Source organism: Protopterus annectens, chromosome 13.part0 (genome assembly GCF_019279795.1).
Source record: "Protopterus annectens isolate FY-2018-M chromosome 13.part0, PAN1.0, whole genome shotgun sequence".
NCBI classification, from domain to species: domain Eukaryota; kingdom Metazoa; phylum Chordata; order Ceratodontiformes; family Protopteridae; genus Protopterus; species Protopterus annectens.
Window position 1 is genome coordinate 911,180,587 of NC_056747.1, and position 19,229 is coordinate 911,199,815.

Here is a 19,229-nt window from a genome sequence, read left to right on the forward strand (position 1 = left end):
TGGTCGGTGGAAACCACCCATTCCCACACTCTCATGGCTTCTTGACAAAGGGGTAAAGATCTGGTACCGCCCTCCTTGTTGATATACCAGACTACTGACATGTTGTCTGACTGGATGGCAATAGTCCCTAAATGAAGATGAGTATGAAGGGCCTGCAACGCTAGAAGAATCACCCTCATCTCCAGAACGCTGATATGCAAATTGGTCTCGGACGGAGACGAAGTGCCTTGGACTGTCCTTCCCGAGCAATGCCCCCCCCCAAGCTGGGAGGCATCTGTGGTCACTGTGGTTGTGGGGAATGATGGAAGAAAGAGACGTCCTTGTACCAGATCCAGGGAGCGAATCCACCAGATGAGTGACTCTCTGCAGGCCCATGATATGCATATCAGATGGGACAATGGTAAAACCAGGAGGGACCACTGAACCACCAACGTCCACTGGAGAACTCTCATGTGCAGACGGGCGAAGGGCAGGAGGTTGATGGTGGCTGCCATGGAGCCAAGAGCCCGAAGAATTGTGGTTGCTGATGGGTTAGAGGATTGAAGAACATAAGAGATGTGGAGTTTCAGATTGCTTATCCTCTCTGGGGTGAGACAGACTCTCATCTGAATAGTATCTAGCAGAGCTCTAATGACGTCTAACCTCTGGACTAGGACCAGGGAAGATTTGCTGAGGTTGATCGTGATACCTAGTCTGATTACAAGGAGGAGGAAAGTAATCCCTGGCTTGATACAGTAGATGCTTGGTGAGGGCAGCAAGGAGCCCATCGTCCAGGTAGGGGTAGACCTGGATTACCTGAAGCCTCAAGGTGGGCTGCTACTACAGCCATGACTTTGGTCAACACCCTGGGTGCTGTGGTGAGATCAAAGGGTAGAGCCCTGAACTAATAATGATTGGCCCCCAGCCGGAAGCAAAGAAACCTGCGGGAGCACCTGTTTATCTTGATATGACAGTAAGCGTCCTGAAGATTGATCAAGCACATCCAATTCTCTGCCTGCAGATAGGGCAGAATGGCCTGAAACGTGACCATCTGAAATTTTTCCTTTGCTACTGACAGGGTCACAATGGATAGATCCAGAATGGTGTCTTTGGTCCCCTGTGACACCAAAAAGAACCTGAATACATGCCCATTCCAGACTGATCTGGGGGGGGACAGGTTGGATGACTCGTTTTCTTAGCAGCTTTCTTATCTCTAATGCTGCTTCCTCATGTGAGTGGAACATTCAGGAAGAGGTCTGGTTGGGGAGGTGGTGCCGAATGGAATGGAATAGCCTCTGGATATGATTTTTAGCACCCAATGGTCTGTTGTCACGGACTCCCACTCCATTGGGTGTCACAAAAGACCCCCCCCCCCGACTGCCTTCAGAGATGAGCAGTTGGGCAACCACTCAGGGCTTCTGCGTGGGTCTGTCCGAGAAAGGTTCCCGAGACCCGAAGTTCTTCGGACCCCCTCTGCCTCTGGGCCGGCGTCACTCATAACCCCCCCTCTGGCTCTGGGGGAAGAAGAGTCCTGAGTGTCCCGGGAGAACTGAGATTTCCGGAACCACATCTTCTTTGCCCCTCATTGGATCCTGGAGAAAGATCTCTGAGGGGCGGCGAAGTGGATCTCTATGGCAGACAGTGTCTTCCTGTCCTTCTCACTCTGGACCAGTGTCTCACGTATGGACTTCCCAAACTGGGAAGAGCCATCATAGGCAGCATTCCCAAAGGACGCCTTGAGGGGTTCCGAGAACTGACATAGCCGGAGCCAGACATGTCGCTTCATAACAACACCGGACCCGGCTGCCCTAGTGGCTCCTTCCATGACATGGGAGAAGGGGGGCACATGGATGTACTGGCAACCGCTTTCAGAGTGGCTATGCTGCAGAGAACATTTTCTTGCCCTGTGCCAATGTGGTATCTGGGGGCAACTGTGACTTCCTTGACTAAGTCACGCTGCAGTCAGATAACGTGCGCTATATAGTTCAGCACCCTTATGATGAAGGTGGCTGAAGCATACACCTCACTTCCCCAAACGATCCATTGTCCATGACTCCTGATCAAGAGTGGACTGTAGAGCTCTCCTGCACGAGCTCTTTCTTGGTGGCAGCCACCACCACCACAGAGTCTCCTGGGGACCCCTTGCTCCAACAGGTTCTGTCCGAAGGGGTGACAAGAATCTTATCTGGTCTTTTGGGAATTGGCTCCATGGTGTCCGGCTCCTTCCATGCTCTGAAGGTGATGAGGTCCACGAGTGGATCTGGGGGGGGGGGGGCAGGAGGTAGATGGGCCCATGCCGAATGCCTCCAGGAACACTGAGTCGTCCTAAGCTGGTTTCTGGGCAGACCACCCCTCTCTTTGGCATAGGAGTTTTGGGGATGACCTGGGGGAACCTTCCCCTTCCTCCAAGTCGGTGTCGTCAGTGAGGGACTCTGGAGAGGAGTCCAAGTGCCTCCTTTTATACATCTGCTTGCGAGGAACCTCCTTAGTGGGACTCTCTGAGGGGGACTCGCAAGCTTGATGCTGCTCCTTAGTGGGTGCTCCCTGGGACAAACCAAGCACGGGCTGTTCCTGAGATGACAGGAAGGTCAGTGCCGTTCCCAGAACTGAGGGAGTAGGGATGGATTCCGAACAGGAAATGGTCAGGAGTCTCGACCCACTTGAGAAGACCCTCTCCACCACATCAAATGCCGAAGGAGAGCGGACATCCTGGGAAATGAGTGATGGAGCCACTCCCCTTGGGTTCGATGGGCTGTAGCAGAGTCTACTGGAGCAGAGATACCTAGGGGGAGACTGTGCTCCGACAAAGTTGGAGCCTACAGCACCCCTCAGATCGGATGCCTACTCTATGGATCCGAGAGCTCAGATCTGATCCTGTTGGATCCGACCCGCTCTCGGATCCACAGACTCCAAAACAGAGGGTCGGATTGGAGAAGGAGCTATGGGGTGAAAAAGGGTTGCGAGCTCCCCGCTCCAGAGGGAGAGGAGGCAGGCAAGACTTCCATCTGGATCTGGGTGCAGATGATCATCATCCTGTCCATCTCTGACTCACTGAAGCTGCGGGTGGAAGGGGAGGAAGACGCCTCTGACACCGGCCACCAGTGCTGGTGAGGGGATGCTCTAGATAGTGGTCTAAACTCAGTCGGCTCCGGGGAGAACCTGGGTGAGCGGAGCCGTAGAGTACTGGATCTAGGAGGAGTCCTGGACTTAGGGAGAGGCCCCGATTGAGCCGAGCGGTCAGAGAACCACTTTCTAGGCCAGTCCTTGTGTCTTTTCTCCCCCTCTGTAGGCCTCTAGCCTGGGGTTTGAATCCCAGAGGCCTGGGGAGGGGAGGATACAGTAGCAGCCGCTACTGAAGCAGAAGCAGTAACAAGGACAGCCATCCCTGATGCAGCCAGGAGCCATTTCATAACTAATTTAGCCTTTCTGTCCTTGAAGGCTCTAGGGTTAAAGCCTGCACAGAGTAGGCTGTGTCTAAATGGGCCGCTCCTAAGCATACAACGCATGGAGTGTGGCCATCAACTGGCGAGAGCTTATGGCCACACACCATGCATTTTCTAAAGACTGGCTTTGGGGTCTCAGCCATGTCTAAAGAAGGCCCCACGGCAAACACACACTCACCCACACATGCTATCTACAACAGTGGGAAAGGCTGAGGGAGGGCAAACATAGTACACAACACTAACTTTTTAAAACTCTTGACTGACAAAAACACATGAGGTCAGGGGAGGTAAAAAAGGAAAAACAGGGCACCTAACTTGGACTAAGTAACTCTAAAGCACTTACTCACAAGAAGAAATGCCTGGAGCTCAGTGACCACGATGCTTGGCTGTAAAGCGGCAAATGAGATCTGAGAGAAGGAAGGAGATGGAAGGGCGTTATGGGTAGGGGGAGGGGCTTGGAACTCGGATCAGATGCTGGTGATGCAGCCATCTCGGATCTGATCCAGATCCCAATACCCACAGGTTGAAGACCAAATGAAGTAAAATACTTCAGATAATGAGTATGACAATAACATGCTGTAGCCTACTCCTGGAGACATGGGGACTGTTTACAGTATAATAATGAGACAGTGGAGTAGATTTCTGGTAGTTGCAAATGGTTACATCTATAATTTGGGGAAAAAAAAGTGAACTCAAACCATTACATGGCCTGTAAACTGAATCGGTTACAAAAGTGCCATGGAAATGTTGCAATATTTACTACATCTAAGGAGGAGCTTTTAAGCTACAGCTTTTAAGGTCCTGATGTTAATGTTGTAGAAAGATCTATTGCAATGATACACCACATTCTCAGGCGATATTCCTATAGAGGATATGATGGCATCTACTTCTGAGCTTTGATGTAGTGGGTGAACAGAATAAGCTGTATATTGTTTAGAAAGAAAGCTGTTCCAATCCTATTGGTCATCTGGACTTCATTGTGTGGCTCCATCTTTGACTTAGTTTTCGTACAGATAATGTTGAATACATCTACAGGAGGGTGTGTGTGTGTGTGTGTGTGTGTGTGTGTGTGTGTGTGTGTGTGTGCGCGCATGTGAGTACATTTTTTACACATCGAAATCTATTGGACTTTGTTCATACTTCCCTGTAGATGGTTAAAAGTGCACCCTTGAAAGCTTCTTTTTAGATGTTTAAGTCAAGAATGGACTGCTGAAGGTACCCATACAACTGTACACTATCCATGTTTTCTGGAGATGTGAGGTGTTATGAAATGTGTACCTTTGGCATTCACTTTCATGGCAATAAGTGTCTGAAATTCTATAACATGGTTTGGAGCTGTATCTTTGAATTTTGAGAGTCACTGTCTTTGTTCCCTCCATGATTTGTCCTTTATGATTTTTATGGCTGCTACTACAAAAATATTATACTTTTTCACAAAAATGATTGTTTCTTCTATTTTACACAGATTAGAGTGAGATGTGTGCAAGTCAAAGTTGTTGAATAACTCTCAAAACTGCACATTTCTGTATGTTGATAATGTCTGGTGTCTGCTTATGAGAAGATCACAAATGATAACTGTCTCCTTCACGTTTTTTTTTTTTTGTAAAGAGAACTATTTTGGTAAATTGCACAAGTTTATAAGATGGAATGCATAACAGTATTTTCTTCTACTGTTTTAGACAGTGTCCAATTTAAACTCCAATAGGATGACATGCACTTAAAACATGGCACTGTATATAATGATATACCTATTGGATCAAAGTATGGTGATCCTTAGGAGCATTATGCTTGCTATTGTGAAACACCACCACCAGATTAAAAGTTGTCACTAATCGGTAAGTGCACAAGCACTTTTAACGTCAAGGAGGAAGATGAGATTTAAGTCATTAAACACAGTGATAGGAATATTTGACAGCCATTGCTTTGAACATTTCAGTTTGAATTGGTTACTTTGACATTTCTTTAATGGTATTGTAAGTATAATTTGTGTAATTAAAGTATATTTTTGGGAAACAATTGTTTATAGTGTGGGAAGTGAATAGTTATTAATGAACTGCCTTTTTGACTTATTTTTGACTTGTCACATGTTGATGATTTATTCTTCTATTACAAACCTCTGTTGCCTAGCAAGTCACCAAACAACTTTTTTTTTTTTTTTTTTTAATTCTGAGATAGAACTTACCTTGTAATATCTACCTGATCTGGAATAAATTCCCTCATCACAGCAAAGCCAGAGAGGACAACCTGATTCCCCTCTTCCCCCATACGCTGTCTGTACCACATTAGTCAACTGAGGGGCACTTTGTTTTGTCTCTCAGGGGGTTACCCAACTGGATAATTTGTACAATATCTGCTGTCTTATATACAATACCAATCAATTTGATGGAGTCAGTTTAAACCTTCTTCATCATATTCAGTTCACCTCATTCTTGACTTATCTCACAGCACAATGTGCATAAAGCAGCTAGTATCCAAGTAGGTAGTTTAACAGAAAGAATGTGCTTTTCTAAGAACACACACAGATGTCCCTGGTAATGTACATGTGCAGTAATGGAAGGAGCCTTTCTCAGACTATAACCAGGTATCAATGGTACACTGAAAAACACATCAACCCACTAGGCAAAGCACTGCTTTCAGCAAAACGTAATCATTACCACGGTTACAGGCAACAGAAACCGATGTTAGCCAATGTCACCCCTTGGAACACAGCCATTAGCAAAGCATCTCAGATAGGCTTATCACTAGTCAATATTTTTTCTACTTCTATTTTATTAGGTCTGAAAGCACACCTTCTCCCCCCATCAACAAAAGCATGAACAAGTCACTTCCTGATGGTACTTAATATGAAAATATACGTACAACTAAAATCACAATCTGTTAAAAATTGAAGGTCAGACCTAACCACAAAAGCACAGAAGTGCTATTGTCAGGAACATTTCTTACCCGTTGTTTTTCCATGACCATGGACTGCGGCAGAGAATCATAGTTCCCTTCCTGATATGCAAATCGTTCAAGGTCATCAAGCTGCGTTTTCAGCTGAATGATGAGCTCACGCTGCTTCTCGCGCTGAACTTCTAATTTCTCTCGCTTCTCCCGTTCACTCTGCAAATTGTCATAAATTTGGTTAGTTCACAAAAAAGCTCTGCATTCTCTTAATCTAGTAACATCACGGATTACAGGATTAAATACAGTACAACTCGACAGACCACACACACACATTTCCTGGTATAACTGATGATTAACATTTTACATCTGTGATAAGCCAACTGTACTGATCACAACGGTCCTTTTCCAGACACATCCTAAGCCATAATCATTACATTTATACCATTCTTAAGAAAAAAAGGATGATAAAAGTCAGAACTAAAGCAGCAACAGTGACATACAAAGTAAACCAAAATTGACAGCAGCATAACATTTGTAGATCAGTTTCATGTGTCCGTGTCCAAAATGTCACAAAATTTACATTAAATCTGAGAAAAAAAAGAGGACTTGGGCACAACCAGATAGTGACACAGGACAAATGAGCATGAGAGTCTAGTACAACCGACACTGCCTCATCTAGTCACATTGCTGAATCATGCTCAGTTACAGATTCAGTTGAAAGATGGGAAAGAGAAAAGGGGAGAAAAATGCTGACAGTTACATATTTGCTAAAAATAAAAACGTTCACTAAATGAGTAGATAATAAGTTAACAGACACAATGGAAGAAACTGACGTGAAAGGAAAGGAAAGAATCTGGCTATGGCTTGAGACAACAGTAAAGAGACATTTAAGAAGTTGGCTAAAGAAAAAGCAAAAGAAATTGGGGCAGGAAGCCAGAACAAATACTTAGAAGCTGAGGCAAGAATTGAACTCCAAGCTAAGAAAAGAACATACTGAGAAAGTGTTTGGAAGGAAAAATTGAAACAGAGACACTCAATGATGGACATTTAACCCAAATGAATGCATGCATCCACCTCAAAAGCAATTAAGTAACTACAGCAGAGACAAATGCAACAAAAAGAACATACAATGTTAAAGTTAGGGAATTGGGACCCAGGAAAGCTACAAAAAGAGCCTGAGGGAATAAGGGCAATCATGACAAAAATATTACAGTAGTCTTATACAAGCAAGACTCAGAAATACAGGCAAGGAGAGCAGAAAAGAGAGTTTCCAGGGGGAATAAATCCCCTGATGACAGAAGAAGATAAAGGCTTTTATGGCAGAAATAAAATTAAAATCAGGGGGGGCTATGAAAAATGAAATGTGGGAAAGCACCAGAACAAATGGCATCACAGCAGAAACCTAGAAGAGAGTAAACAAAAGATAAAATATTAAATCTTCATTTGGGAGGAGAAATTCCACCACTGTGTTGTAAGGCAGTATCAATAATAATACCAAAAGGAGGCAAAGACTTAACAGACTCGGGGTCATACAGACCAATCTCAATTTTAAATAATGATATTTTGTAAATAATGGCAAAAGGGTAACAAAGTTACTAACTGAAATAATGGGACTGGATCAATGTGGTTGCATTGAAGGAAAGCAAACTTACAACAATATAAGTAACACATTACTAATCCAGCAAAATGCAAAGGACATGAAGAAAAGAATAACACATAGTGTTGGATACATAAACTTTTGACAGGTAAGCTAGCAGCTTATTAGAGAGATTTTAAGGGAATTTAGGTTCCCTTTAAAATGGATGAAAGACATTTCTGAAATATATAAAGATAGAAGTGCTGCTATAAAGCATCAGGGAGCTTGTCAGACCATTTAGAATTGTACTAAAGGTACAGTTCACTCTCCCCAGTTGTATTTGCACTTTAAATGGAGCCGGCAAGGAAAATTTGAGAGTCAGGCATAAAAAAAGTACCTGTTTGTGTGGCATTTTAATAGAGTATAACTGAAACCAGTGTAAAAAAAAATACAGTACTCCATACATGAGAAAAAACAGTTTTGTAAAATCTTACCACAACCATGGATGTCCTTCTCTTCCATGTTGCAGTATTTACAACCTTTGGGTTAGCATCCGCCTAGCGACCCAAACGTCCAGCCAGTATACAAAAGCTTTAGTCACTGCAAGGTACGTGGGACATCTGATGTTGGCCGTAGGGTGCGTGGGCCATTAAAGTGATGTCTGCACATACCTTCCTCACAGTTGTGTACACTTACCATAAATGTAGATGTTCGAGTGTATTCACTGTTGCAGTCCAGGTTAACCACCCACCATCCCCCTTATTTTTGCTGGAACTTATCTTTACTTCTCTAATCTATACAACCTATGTGGTGTATTTGCTTGTAGATGAAAGTAAAATATATTTTGGTGCATGTATGTTTTATTTATTCATTTTTAGCCTACCCTTTTAGGGGCACCTGACATCTGGGGCAAGAAAAACTGAAGAAAATGGTGTCGGCTGCATCTTTTATACCCCTGGCGCACTGACGTCAGGGAAGAGGCGACAGCAACCGACGCCGGACCTAGACTTTGGAATTCAGGCCAACTGAGGGTAGCCTGCCAGCAGGATAACCCAATTGTAATGACTGCAACAGTGAAACACGTACATTCACTTGAAGTTTAGAAGCAAATGGAGGGTCAAGAGGCAGACCAGCAGAAACAGCAGCAAGGTGGGCCTTAACAGAGGAATATGCCAACCCTGTCTGCAACAATTCAAAGATAAGACAGCCCCAAGGGGCCCTCTCCTCGAAATGGGTCTAGCTGCCTTTGTAGACACAAAATGGAGAACTGTAGTAATGGGTGTCTGAAAGGGTTCAAAACTTGTATCACCCACTGGGTTAGGCTCAGGGATTCCAAGTGGGAATGGATTGGGGATCCCTGGTCCTGTGTGAGTAGGTCCACTCTCTGAAGTAACTTGTGATGATTGCCCCTGGCTAAATGCAGGAGGAGGGGGAAAACAGTGCTGTCTTATTCAAAAGGGAGTCACCAGCAAAACTTTTGGTTTGTCCTGCTGAATTTTCATTAGGACTTTCTGTAAGAGTGGAAAGTGGGGCGGGGGGGGGATGCGTACAGAAACATCCCCTTTCATGAGACAGAGAAGGGATCCATCGCTTTCGCTAGGGGCTGGGTGCCAGTTACAAAACTGTGGAAGTTGTCTGTTCAGAGGGGAGGCAAACAGATCTATTTGTGGCATACCCCACCTGTGGAATATGTCCAGAAACACATCCCTGTATAGCATTCATTCATAGGATTGTGACATGGACCTGCTCATGATGTCTTCCTGAGTGTTCTGAGCTGAGGGGATATAGACAGCTGAGGAAGGGTGGCTGGTCCTATAAGGCATTTGGAGTGGCTATAAGGCCCTGCAGCACTGCAGTGGCGAAGCCAGCTCTGGATTTAGAGTATAGAGGCAGATGGTAATGCTTGGTGAAGGTGTGTACAGAACTCCAAGTTGCTGCTTCCAAAATATCCTTGGTAGGTACTCCCCTGAGGTAGGCAGTTGAAGTGGCTGTTGTCCTGGTGGAGTGAGATCTAATGCTGCTAGGTACAGGTTTTCCATGGTATGCGTAGCAGAAACGTTTACAATGTCCTATCCATTTTGAAATAGTCTGTTTTGAAATGACTTTTCCCTGTGCTCCTGCAGCATATGCTACCAATAATTGCTCAGGTTTTCTGAAGGCTTTAGTTTTGTCCAAGTAGAAGCGTAACTGCCTGTGAATGTCCAAAGAGTGCAGTAGTCTCTCTCCTTTATTCTGTGGTTTAGGATAAAAAGTTGACAGGTGAATAGTTTGGTTTAGAGCCACACTGGATACCACCCTTTGGCATAAAAGTAGGGTTAGTTCGTAAAGACACCCTGTCCTGGTGGAAAATGAGGAAAGGTTCCACTGCCATTAGTGCCTGTAATTCTGAAACTCTTCGTGCTGATGTTATTGCTGGGAGCACAGCAGTTTTTCAAGAGATATATTTTAATTCTGCTGTGTTGGCTGGTTCAAAAGGAGGTAAAGTTAGCTTCTCCAAAACAAAGTTGAGGTCCCAAGTTGGAGTAGGTGCTCTACGGGGCGGACTTATGTTTTTAGTCCCTCTGAGGTACCGTTTTAACAGAGGATTAGAGAAAATTGGTGGATCCGCGTTGTAATGAGCAGAGATGGCAGAAGCGTGGATCTAGATGGATGAGAAGGAGAGTCCTTTGTCCAGCATCTCAGTTAAGTATTGTAGTATCTGTGGAATGTTTGGGACAAGAGGGTCAAGGCTGTGAGCTTGGTTCCAGGCACAGAATCTCTTCCATTTATCCGAATAGGCTTTCCTGGTACTGGGCCTTCTGGCCTCCAGAATGACATCCATAACAGCTTTAGAGAGAAGCATTGCTTGCTTGACTAAGGAATCTTCCATGTAGCTAGGTTTAATGTCTTTAGCTGGCTGTGTAGTATTAGTTTGTTGTGCTGAGTCAGCAGATGTGGGATTTGAGGCAAAATCCAGGGTGGTTCTTGTGCTAAGCTCCTTAAGATTGGGTACCAGTGCTGGCTTGGCCAGTCTGGTGTAATGAGGATCATCTTTGGCTCTTCCTGCCTGGCTTTTATGAGTACCTTTGGCAGGAGAGGTAGTGGTGGGAAAGCTTATACTTGTAGGTTCCTCCAGCTGAATAAGAGGGCATCCACTTTCCATTCTTGTGGATGGTAACTCCTTGTGCAGAATTTTTGTAGCTGGCAGTTTATTGGGGATGCAAACAGATCTATGTCTGGGCTCCACCATTTCTGTGTTATCATTCTGAATATTTGTGGATTCAACTCCCATTCGTGGGGATCCATGATGTTTCTGCTTAAGTTGTCTGCCAGTGTGTTTTTCTGTCCTGGCAGGAATTGCGCTTGCAGATGAACTTGAAGGTTTATAGCTGTGTTACATAAGGTCATAGCTTGTCTGCATAGGGGGTAGGAATGAGTGCCCCCTTGCTTGTTTATGTACCACATAACTGTGGTGTTGTCTTGTTTTTAGTAGTAGTTGTCCTGGATGCAGCAGGTCCTTGAAAGCTATAATCGCATTTTGTACAGCTAGCATCTCTTTTTGATTGATGTGAAAATGCCTTTGTTCTGCGGTCCACGTGCTCTGAATACATTTGCCTGCATGTGTGCTCCCCAGGCGTAATCCGATGCATTTGTTGTCAGTGTTTGCCTGGCTGTGGGTTGTGTAAAAGGCTGTCCCTTGTTGAGGTGACAAGCTTGAGCCCACCACTGAAACTCCTGTTGAAGGCAAGGGATTAGTGGTATAACTGTTTCCAAACTTTGACGGTGTTGAGACCAAACATTCTTTAGGTACCATTGTAGTGTCCTCATAAGCAGTCTGGCATATGGAATTAGTAGTATGCAGGATGCCATGTAACCCAAGGCCTGCAGAATTTTTTTTTGCAGGGAGCTGGATCTTTGTTGCCATCAACTGAAAGTATTGAGTCAATTGTCCTTGTTTGTCTGGCGTGAGATAAGCCATCTGGGCCGTTGTGTTCAAGCTGGCACCCAAGAATATAATCTCTAGTGAGGGCACTAGTTTTGATTTATGTTCGTTTACTGTGTACCCCAGGCAACTTAATAACTTTTTTGCAAACGCCAGATGCTTTAGAAGAATGTCCTTGCTCTCTGCTTGAATCAGGCAGTCGTCCAGGTACGGATAAATTTGAATTCCTTTCTGTCTGCAAAATGCAATTACTGGTGCCAGGCACTTTGTGAAGACCCTGGGCGCAGTAGATAAGCCAAAGGGCAGTGCAGAGAATTGATAGTGCATTGAACCAGCTATTAATCTGAGGTATATTCTGCAGTTTTGTCTGATAGGGACATGCAGGTATGCCTCTTTGAGGTCCAAAGTCACGAGTCAAGCTTTCTTGCCCAGCATGGGAAGAAGCTGCTGTAATGTCAACATTTTGAATTTCGGAACATCCAGGTAAGTGTTTAGAGATGAAAGATCCAGAATGGGCCTCCAGGCTTTGTCCTTTCTAGGTACCAGAAAGAGTCTTGAGTAAAATTCTTGTCCTTGCTCCTGTGATGGTACCTTTTGAATAGCTCTCATATCCATGAGTGCTGTAATTTGTTTTTGAGCCTTTGCCATTGATTTAGTGGCAGATTTGGCATTCCTTTTAACCTTGGCAGAGTGTGAAAGTGGAACCTGTAACCTCGAAATACAATGTTGAGAACCCATTTGTCTTTGGTGATCATTTGCCAATTGTGGTAGAAGATTGTGGTAGAAGAGTGCCAGTTTTCCTCCCAAGGAGGCTGCCAAGAAGGATTTGTTTGGCAGCTGTAGTGGGAAGTCATTGGAGCTGCTTTTTATATGGTTGTGGCCTGTCTTCCCAGTCTTTCTGGCCTGATGCAACCCTTTGTTGAGGCCTGTAAGGACCTTGTGTTTGACCTCTTACCTCTTGGACGTCTGTATCTTCCCCTTTGAGGCCTAATTGGAAAGGACCAATTCTTAGTTGGCCAGTTTCTGCTAAATCTAGGAGGCTGAACCTGTAAGAAATCCTTCACCGTTTGCATAGATTTTGCCTTATCCTCCATTTTCTTTAATACCTCTTCTGCCTTAACTCCAAATAACACATCCTGCTGCAAAGGTGCATCCAATAATTTTGCTCTAACATGATCTGGTAACGTATGTTCTTTTAACCAAGCATGTCTTCTAATGACAGAGCCTGTAACTGCTGCTCTGCAGGAGGCCTCTAGAGAATCAAAACCACATTGCAAAGTATGTTTTCCCACTTGTTCAGCTGCATGCAATAAATCCTGCATTTCTTTAAAATTAGGAGGATCTGATTCTGGAAGCATTTTTTGTTTTAACTGAGACAGTAAAAATTGCTGATATTTTAGCATGTGAAACTGGCAATTTAAGGCTCTCATTGCTAAAGTTGTAGACGTATATACTTTCTTTCCCCATCTGTCTAATGCTCTGGAATCTCTGTCAGAGGGAACTGGATTCTTGGCTGATGAGGCCTTAACTCCTTTGGGTCCCTGAGAAATAGTTTCAGGGTCAGCGACAGGGCTTTTATACAGAAATGTATGCGAGTCAGGGACTCTGTAGTATCTGTCAGGTTTAACAGGGGCTGGAGGTAAGGAATCAGGATTTAAGCTGGATTCAGTATAAACATCATCCACAATATATAAAAGTAATACCGCTAAACACTCCCAAAGTATCCTCTCAGCAACAAGCAAAAGCCAAATAGTATAACCAAACGAACTGTAGGATACACCACGAGAAGTCCAAAATTGTACAAACCTTCTTCTTTATTATTCCATAAAACAAAGGATGAGCGCTTTCGCGTGCACCATGCACGCTTCATCAGATCTACTTAATGATAGTTTAACTTCACTTTATATATCATTTGTAAAGCGTTTAATCAGTCCAATTAAACAATCAAACAATAAACATTTTCTCTGATCGAGAATTAAAGTGCCTAGTGCATTCAAATGATATTAGCTTATACGCTTCTCATTAATGGAAGTGCTCATCATGTCAAACACTTCAGTGTGAAAAAATAATTAACAATAACACATTACATAAAAATCTATATACTTGCGTAATTTAAAAATTTTTTTAAAAACTTTTTAAAAGCTAAATCTCATAGAACCATAATTCAAAAAGTAAATCAGCACTATCTGTAACTAATGACTGTGTTTACAGATATTTAAAACCAAAGAGTCATACTCATAGAAAACCGCTATGGATATAGCGTAATGAAGTGTTACAAGTGGTTGCTCTAGTTTTATATATATTATAGGCTAATATGTCCTTGAACACAGTATGTTAGAATAGAATATTTAGGTTCATTAACTGTGAACGTGCAAAAAAAGTATGAACATGCAAAAAAGTGTAACTGTAAAAAACGTACACTTAATCGTGATGGAAATATATATGTCTTATGAATCATAGGAGTAGACATTACATAAATTGATATAAATCATTGTGTAGCATTAATCAATGCACTACATATTGAAGTTGATCTCTAAAACTAGGAATCAACAAAAAACCTAGAGCCCATAAGATGTACATTATAAACCTTCACATATCACTCGCTCTTTAATTAGAGCGTCAAAGCGTAGACCTTAACCTGAACGCCGGATCCTAAGAGTGGCTAACTGTGTGTATAAACAAAAAACCAAAATGAAACAATTCAGTCTAAAAATTCTATTGTTGCAATATATCTGCGTACTTCATTGATAGCATCATGGTGCAATAAATATAATCTATAAACAAAAAGATATATGAATATATGAATGTGATGGAAAATGAAAAACTGTACGAACAAACATGACATGGTGATCTTAAGTTGCTAAATGTTTCATCTGTTATATAATTCATAATAACAGATTACTGTGTTATTCAATCATTAAAACATCAGACATCTCTAGTGACAACTACCACACTGTTAAAATTTGGAAAATATGATGGAATAAATAACCAACTCATTAATGTTAATAAAACAAACTCACTGTTCTAAAATGGGTTTTAAAGAAATGTAATTGTTAATGCCTGGTGCCTTATGTGCTCCAGATCTGAAAATCCAATCTTCATCATCCACAATATCTAACACGGGGGGGAATAGCAAGGGGTCTGTGTTGAGGTAATAAAAGGAAGTCTCTGAGCCTTTTCTTGGATTCTGAGTAATCCTGGCCTTCCCAGTGGAAATGCTTCCTCATGGTATGTAGGGTTTCCCCAAAGGAGTAGTCCTCAGGCGATGAGGCTGATGGAATTGATTCCTCAGCATCAGAATCCTCATAAGGGGGTAAAGAGTATCCTAGGTCTGAGGATGAATCAGAAGAGATGGACACCTGGTCGGATGAGTCATAGTCTGCATCCTGTCTAGGCCTTTTATCAGGAGGGTGGGACCCCTAATCAAAATTAGGTCTTGACCATTTTGAGCATTTGTTTCTTAGGCATGGAGGCCTGTCCTGGAGAATGCTGTATTTGTTTCTTTGACTTTAAAGGAGGCTTAGACTTAGCTGAGGGTTTAATGCTTAACTGAGTAGGTCTGAAGACACCCTCTGTAGCTGTGGGTTGCTCAGCTACTCCGGATCCTTCTGAAAGGTTAGTCTCGGTAGGCTGAAGAGCTTGCGCATCCGAAGGCCCAGCCATCTCCACGTGAGAGTCAGAGGCGGCTTGTGGTTCTACAGAAGTGGTCATCAGGGGCTGCGAAGGCGCCTCGCTGAAAACCGGAGAACTGGTGACTGGCCTAGAAGAGGCTTCGTCATCAGTTTTGGGCCTCGGATGCCTAGCCTCGTCTTTGCGCTTTTTGTGTATTCCGGTCGTCTGAAGTTCCGACGGCATGTTATAATTGAATTTTCTACCAAAATAATGTCGGGCAAAATCAAACCGACGTTTAATAGTGCGCTTGTTAAACCTAGCACAAAACCGACAACCAGTAACGTTGTGGTCAGGGCCTAGGCATGGGATACAATAGGAATGGAAATCCTTATGAGGTATTTGCTTCCCACAAGAAATACAGTTATTAACTTTTACTGACATCGGTCTGGGGCAAGAAAAAGTTTCTAGCGGGTACTTAGCTTTGTAGAAGACTTCGGTTCTGGATTCGGAATGAAAATCTCAGGAGACGGCCGACCGGCACTTGCAAACTGCTTTTGCTTCGGGCACCGCGCAGCAAGAAAGACAGAAGAAAATGGCGCCGGCTGCATTTTATATACCCCTGTCGCACTGACGTCAGGGAGGAGGCGACAGCAACCGACGCCAGACCAAGACTTTGGAACTCTGGCCGACTGCGGGACCGCCTGACGGCAGGATAACCCAAGTGTAATGACTGCAGCAGTGTAACACGATGAACATCTATGTTTAGGCAAAGCCTTTGAGGGGTAAAGACAAAATAATCCTACTCCTGAAGGAAATGAGCTACAACTGGTGGGAACACATTTAGCAAATACAGAGAAAGAAACATAATCATGGGGAAATGTTTTTTTCAGTTGAGGAAATTACAAAAGTGAGTCTTAGTACGGACTTAACTGCAGGAAGCTAATTTCTTTACACAGCAGGGTTGAGGAACCCAGGCAATATGCAACAAATAGGTACACAAGAACAGACCGGCAAAAAAATACAAAAATATGTAAGCAAATGTTTGGAAAAAAATAAAGGTCTCCTTTAATCATACAATATGAACACACGGGTAAGCACACAATATATAAAAAATGTAGCAATGTAAACACATCCTTTCAGCACAGCTGTGATCACCTCAGTTTGGTAAGGAACATGCCATTTTGAAATATATTGTAAATGCATCTTTTTAACAGCACTATGATCCAAAACGCTTACAAGATGGAAACACTTCTGAAATGACTGATTGTATCCTGTTGCAATTATCATTCACTTCAGAATAAAACAAGCACAAAATTTATCATGACAGGATTACAGTTAAATAATGTGGAACAAAACAGGGCTGTTTGAAAGTAGTGTAAAAATGCATCACGTCAACAAGATTCTGTTAACGTGGATTGAAGCAAGTCTCTCGGAGAGGATCATCATCTGAAAAGGTGCCTGCAGATTTTAGTTTGGATTGTAAAACATGACTTGTGTTATATTAGGCTAGCTTTTAGTTGCACGCTACGCTCAATAAGCTTTATGAAGTTATAAATCATGTTTTATGAGGCCTTGTGTTTTTAAGTATATAATAGTTTTCCATGGGTTAAAACTGCTCCTGAAAAGCGCACATGATTAATTAAAGCAGAGTTATTCCAGTGACTAAGCCTATTTGAGTTTGTTTCTTCAGTACCGTCACAGAAGAGGAATTAACACCTGAAATTTTGGACTGCTTATTACTGTTGCTTTATACTGTAAAATTTTAAGTGTTTTTAAATTTCCATTTTTTTGCTAACAACAAGGAAGTGAAGTCAGTCTAACACTGGGGACAGCTATCTCCTTGCATCTTTGTTGTGGTTTTTGTCAAAGAACAAGGAGATGTGAAGGTAATAATACAGGGCTAAAATATAGACCAATAAAGCAGCTAAAAATACATTTATATGTAGCTAACATTTACCCCCTTTTCACACAGCTTTTATACTGAGTGCCATGAGCTATGATGCAGAAAAAGTTCCTGTCTGCACATTTCATTAATAAGACTGAAAATCAGATGTATGCACATCCAAGGCTCCAAAGTCATTGCTGAAATATTACAGTATAGACTATATGAAGAAAATTAAAGTGTTTTTAAAAAAGGTACAAAATATACAGAAATTGTGCATTTGAGGGATTTTTTTTATTACATTATTAATCTAAGTCCTATTCAAAGACTTTAAAGAAGGCTATCAAAATCTTTCCAGCAGGTGTTGAGAAGATTCTGGAAAGTTGCCTAAGGGATGGACCTCTTTCAACACATTAGCCTCTATCTGCCTGGCCATGTTTCATTTTCTAAAGCCAGATAGTACTGGGTGACAACTGTCAGAATCCGTGTGAGTGGTACTCTGAGTATGTCACACAATGGCTGCTGCACATTAACAAATATGGGAAGGCTACAACATAGCACGTCCAGAATAAGGGCCACATATGGCTGACAAATTACTTAGGGTCATGCAGTTTCTACTGGTACCCCCCCAAAAAAAACATCTAAGGTTTTAGGTTGCTTTTATCACAACCACAATGTGTATGTCTTTAAAAACTAACTCCGTGCTGAAGGTTACATATGAAGGTTATAATTAACCTAAACAGATTAGGGGAAAAAAAAAAAAAAAAAACGAATGAAAGGAATGTGAAAATTAAATGGAAGCACAAATGAAAACTACTACTGTGTAAATAAACTACAGAAGAACCAATGTTAAATAAAAAAAAACTTAGTACCACTAATTCTGAAATCCACTCAAACAGGTTACTCTGGTTTCAAATGTTACATACCTGTGTAGGAGTGAGCAGTTTCACAATGACATGATCAGTCAGGTATTTTGCTTTGCCTGTTTCTAAAAGCCTTTGCATATCTAAAATGCACTTTTGGTGACATTTTACTTTTTTAACCACAGTGAATAATATTTCATTTGGAGTTTAAACATCCCCAAGCATCACCACTCAACTTGTGCTCAATATTAACTAGTTTCATTTCAAACGGGATTATGCAGACAGTATTAGGGTTAAGCAAAGGGTTTTAGAGATAGGGTTACTTCATTTAAATGCTGTTGGCTACTCACAGTGTAACTCATGTTTATACTCCAGAATACAACACCTGCAAACAAGTTGCTCCAGAGTGCAATAAGTAACTAACTGGCAGCAGTGTGATTATATTAAAGGACTCAGTGAAGATGAACGCTTTTAAGCCACTGAGATCCACAATATGCCTGAAACCTTGGCTTTTTTTTGGGGGGGGGGTCTGCAATAATATCCTTGACCTCACTGGTCTGCAGGAACCTCATGGATGGTTCTTTTTTATAATGAGCTGCACACAAACTATCAGCTGTTGATAAACTCCCTTTATCCACTAACATTTTGTGCCACTAAGAAAAATGTAGTAAGAATTTCCCAGACTATCTTTGGCTGGAGACACCAAGGAAAGAAGTCAGGACTGCTGCCTCCCAAGGCGGATTATGACTTCACTGGTAGTGCAGTCTCCCTCAGCCACTGGACTAGTGGTACTACTGGACACTGGTATAAGTGATCAGATCAAGCTGTCACTGTGGGCTTCTTGGGGAAGTGACTTTTTGGCTCTTGTTAGTCCTGGAAAAATAAGCACACAGGAGAATGAAATGTCACACTTCCAGTTGAAAGGGACTATCCTTTCTCCTTCATGACCTGGAGAAATTGATCAATTATGCAACCAAACAGCAACAGCCCTGTAAAGGGTGCATCCATAAACAATTCTTGGCATTATCAGCAAAACTGCAAGGCACAAACAGGAGTGCTAGCACAC

At 42.6% G+C, this 19,229-nt stretch overlaps 1 protein-coding gene across 2 annotated transcripts in view; it reads right to left on the reverse strand.

Moving 5' to 3' along the window:
- Positions 1–19,229, reverse strand: part of RUNDC1 (RUN domain containing 1) — a 492,478-nt gene that overhangs the window by 317,893 nt on the left and 155,356 nt on the right. For both annotated transcript variants that reach the window (XM_044054664.1, XM_044054665.1), the window contains one exon: positions 6,366–6,524. In XM_044054664.1, the coding sequence (XP_043910599.1) occupies positions 6,366–6,524 (159 nt within the window). The remainder of the gene's footprint in view (positions 1–6,365; positions 6,525–19,229) is intronic.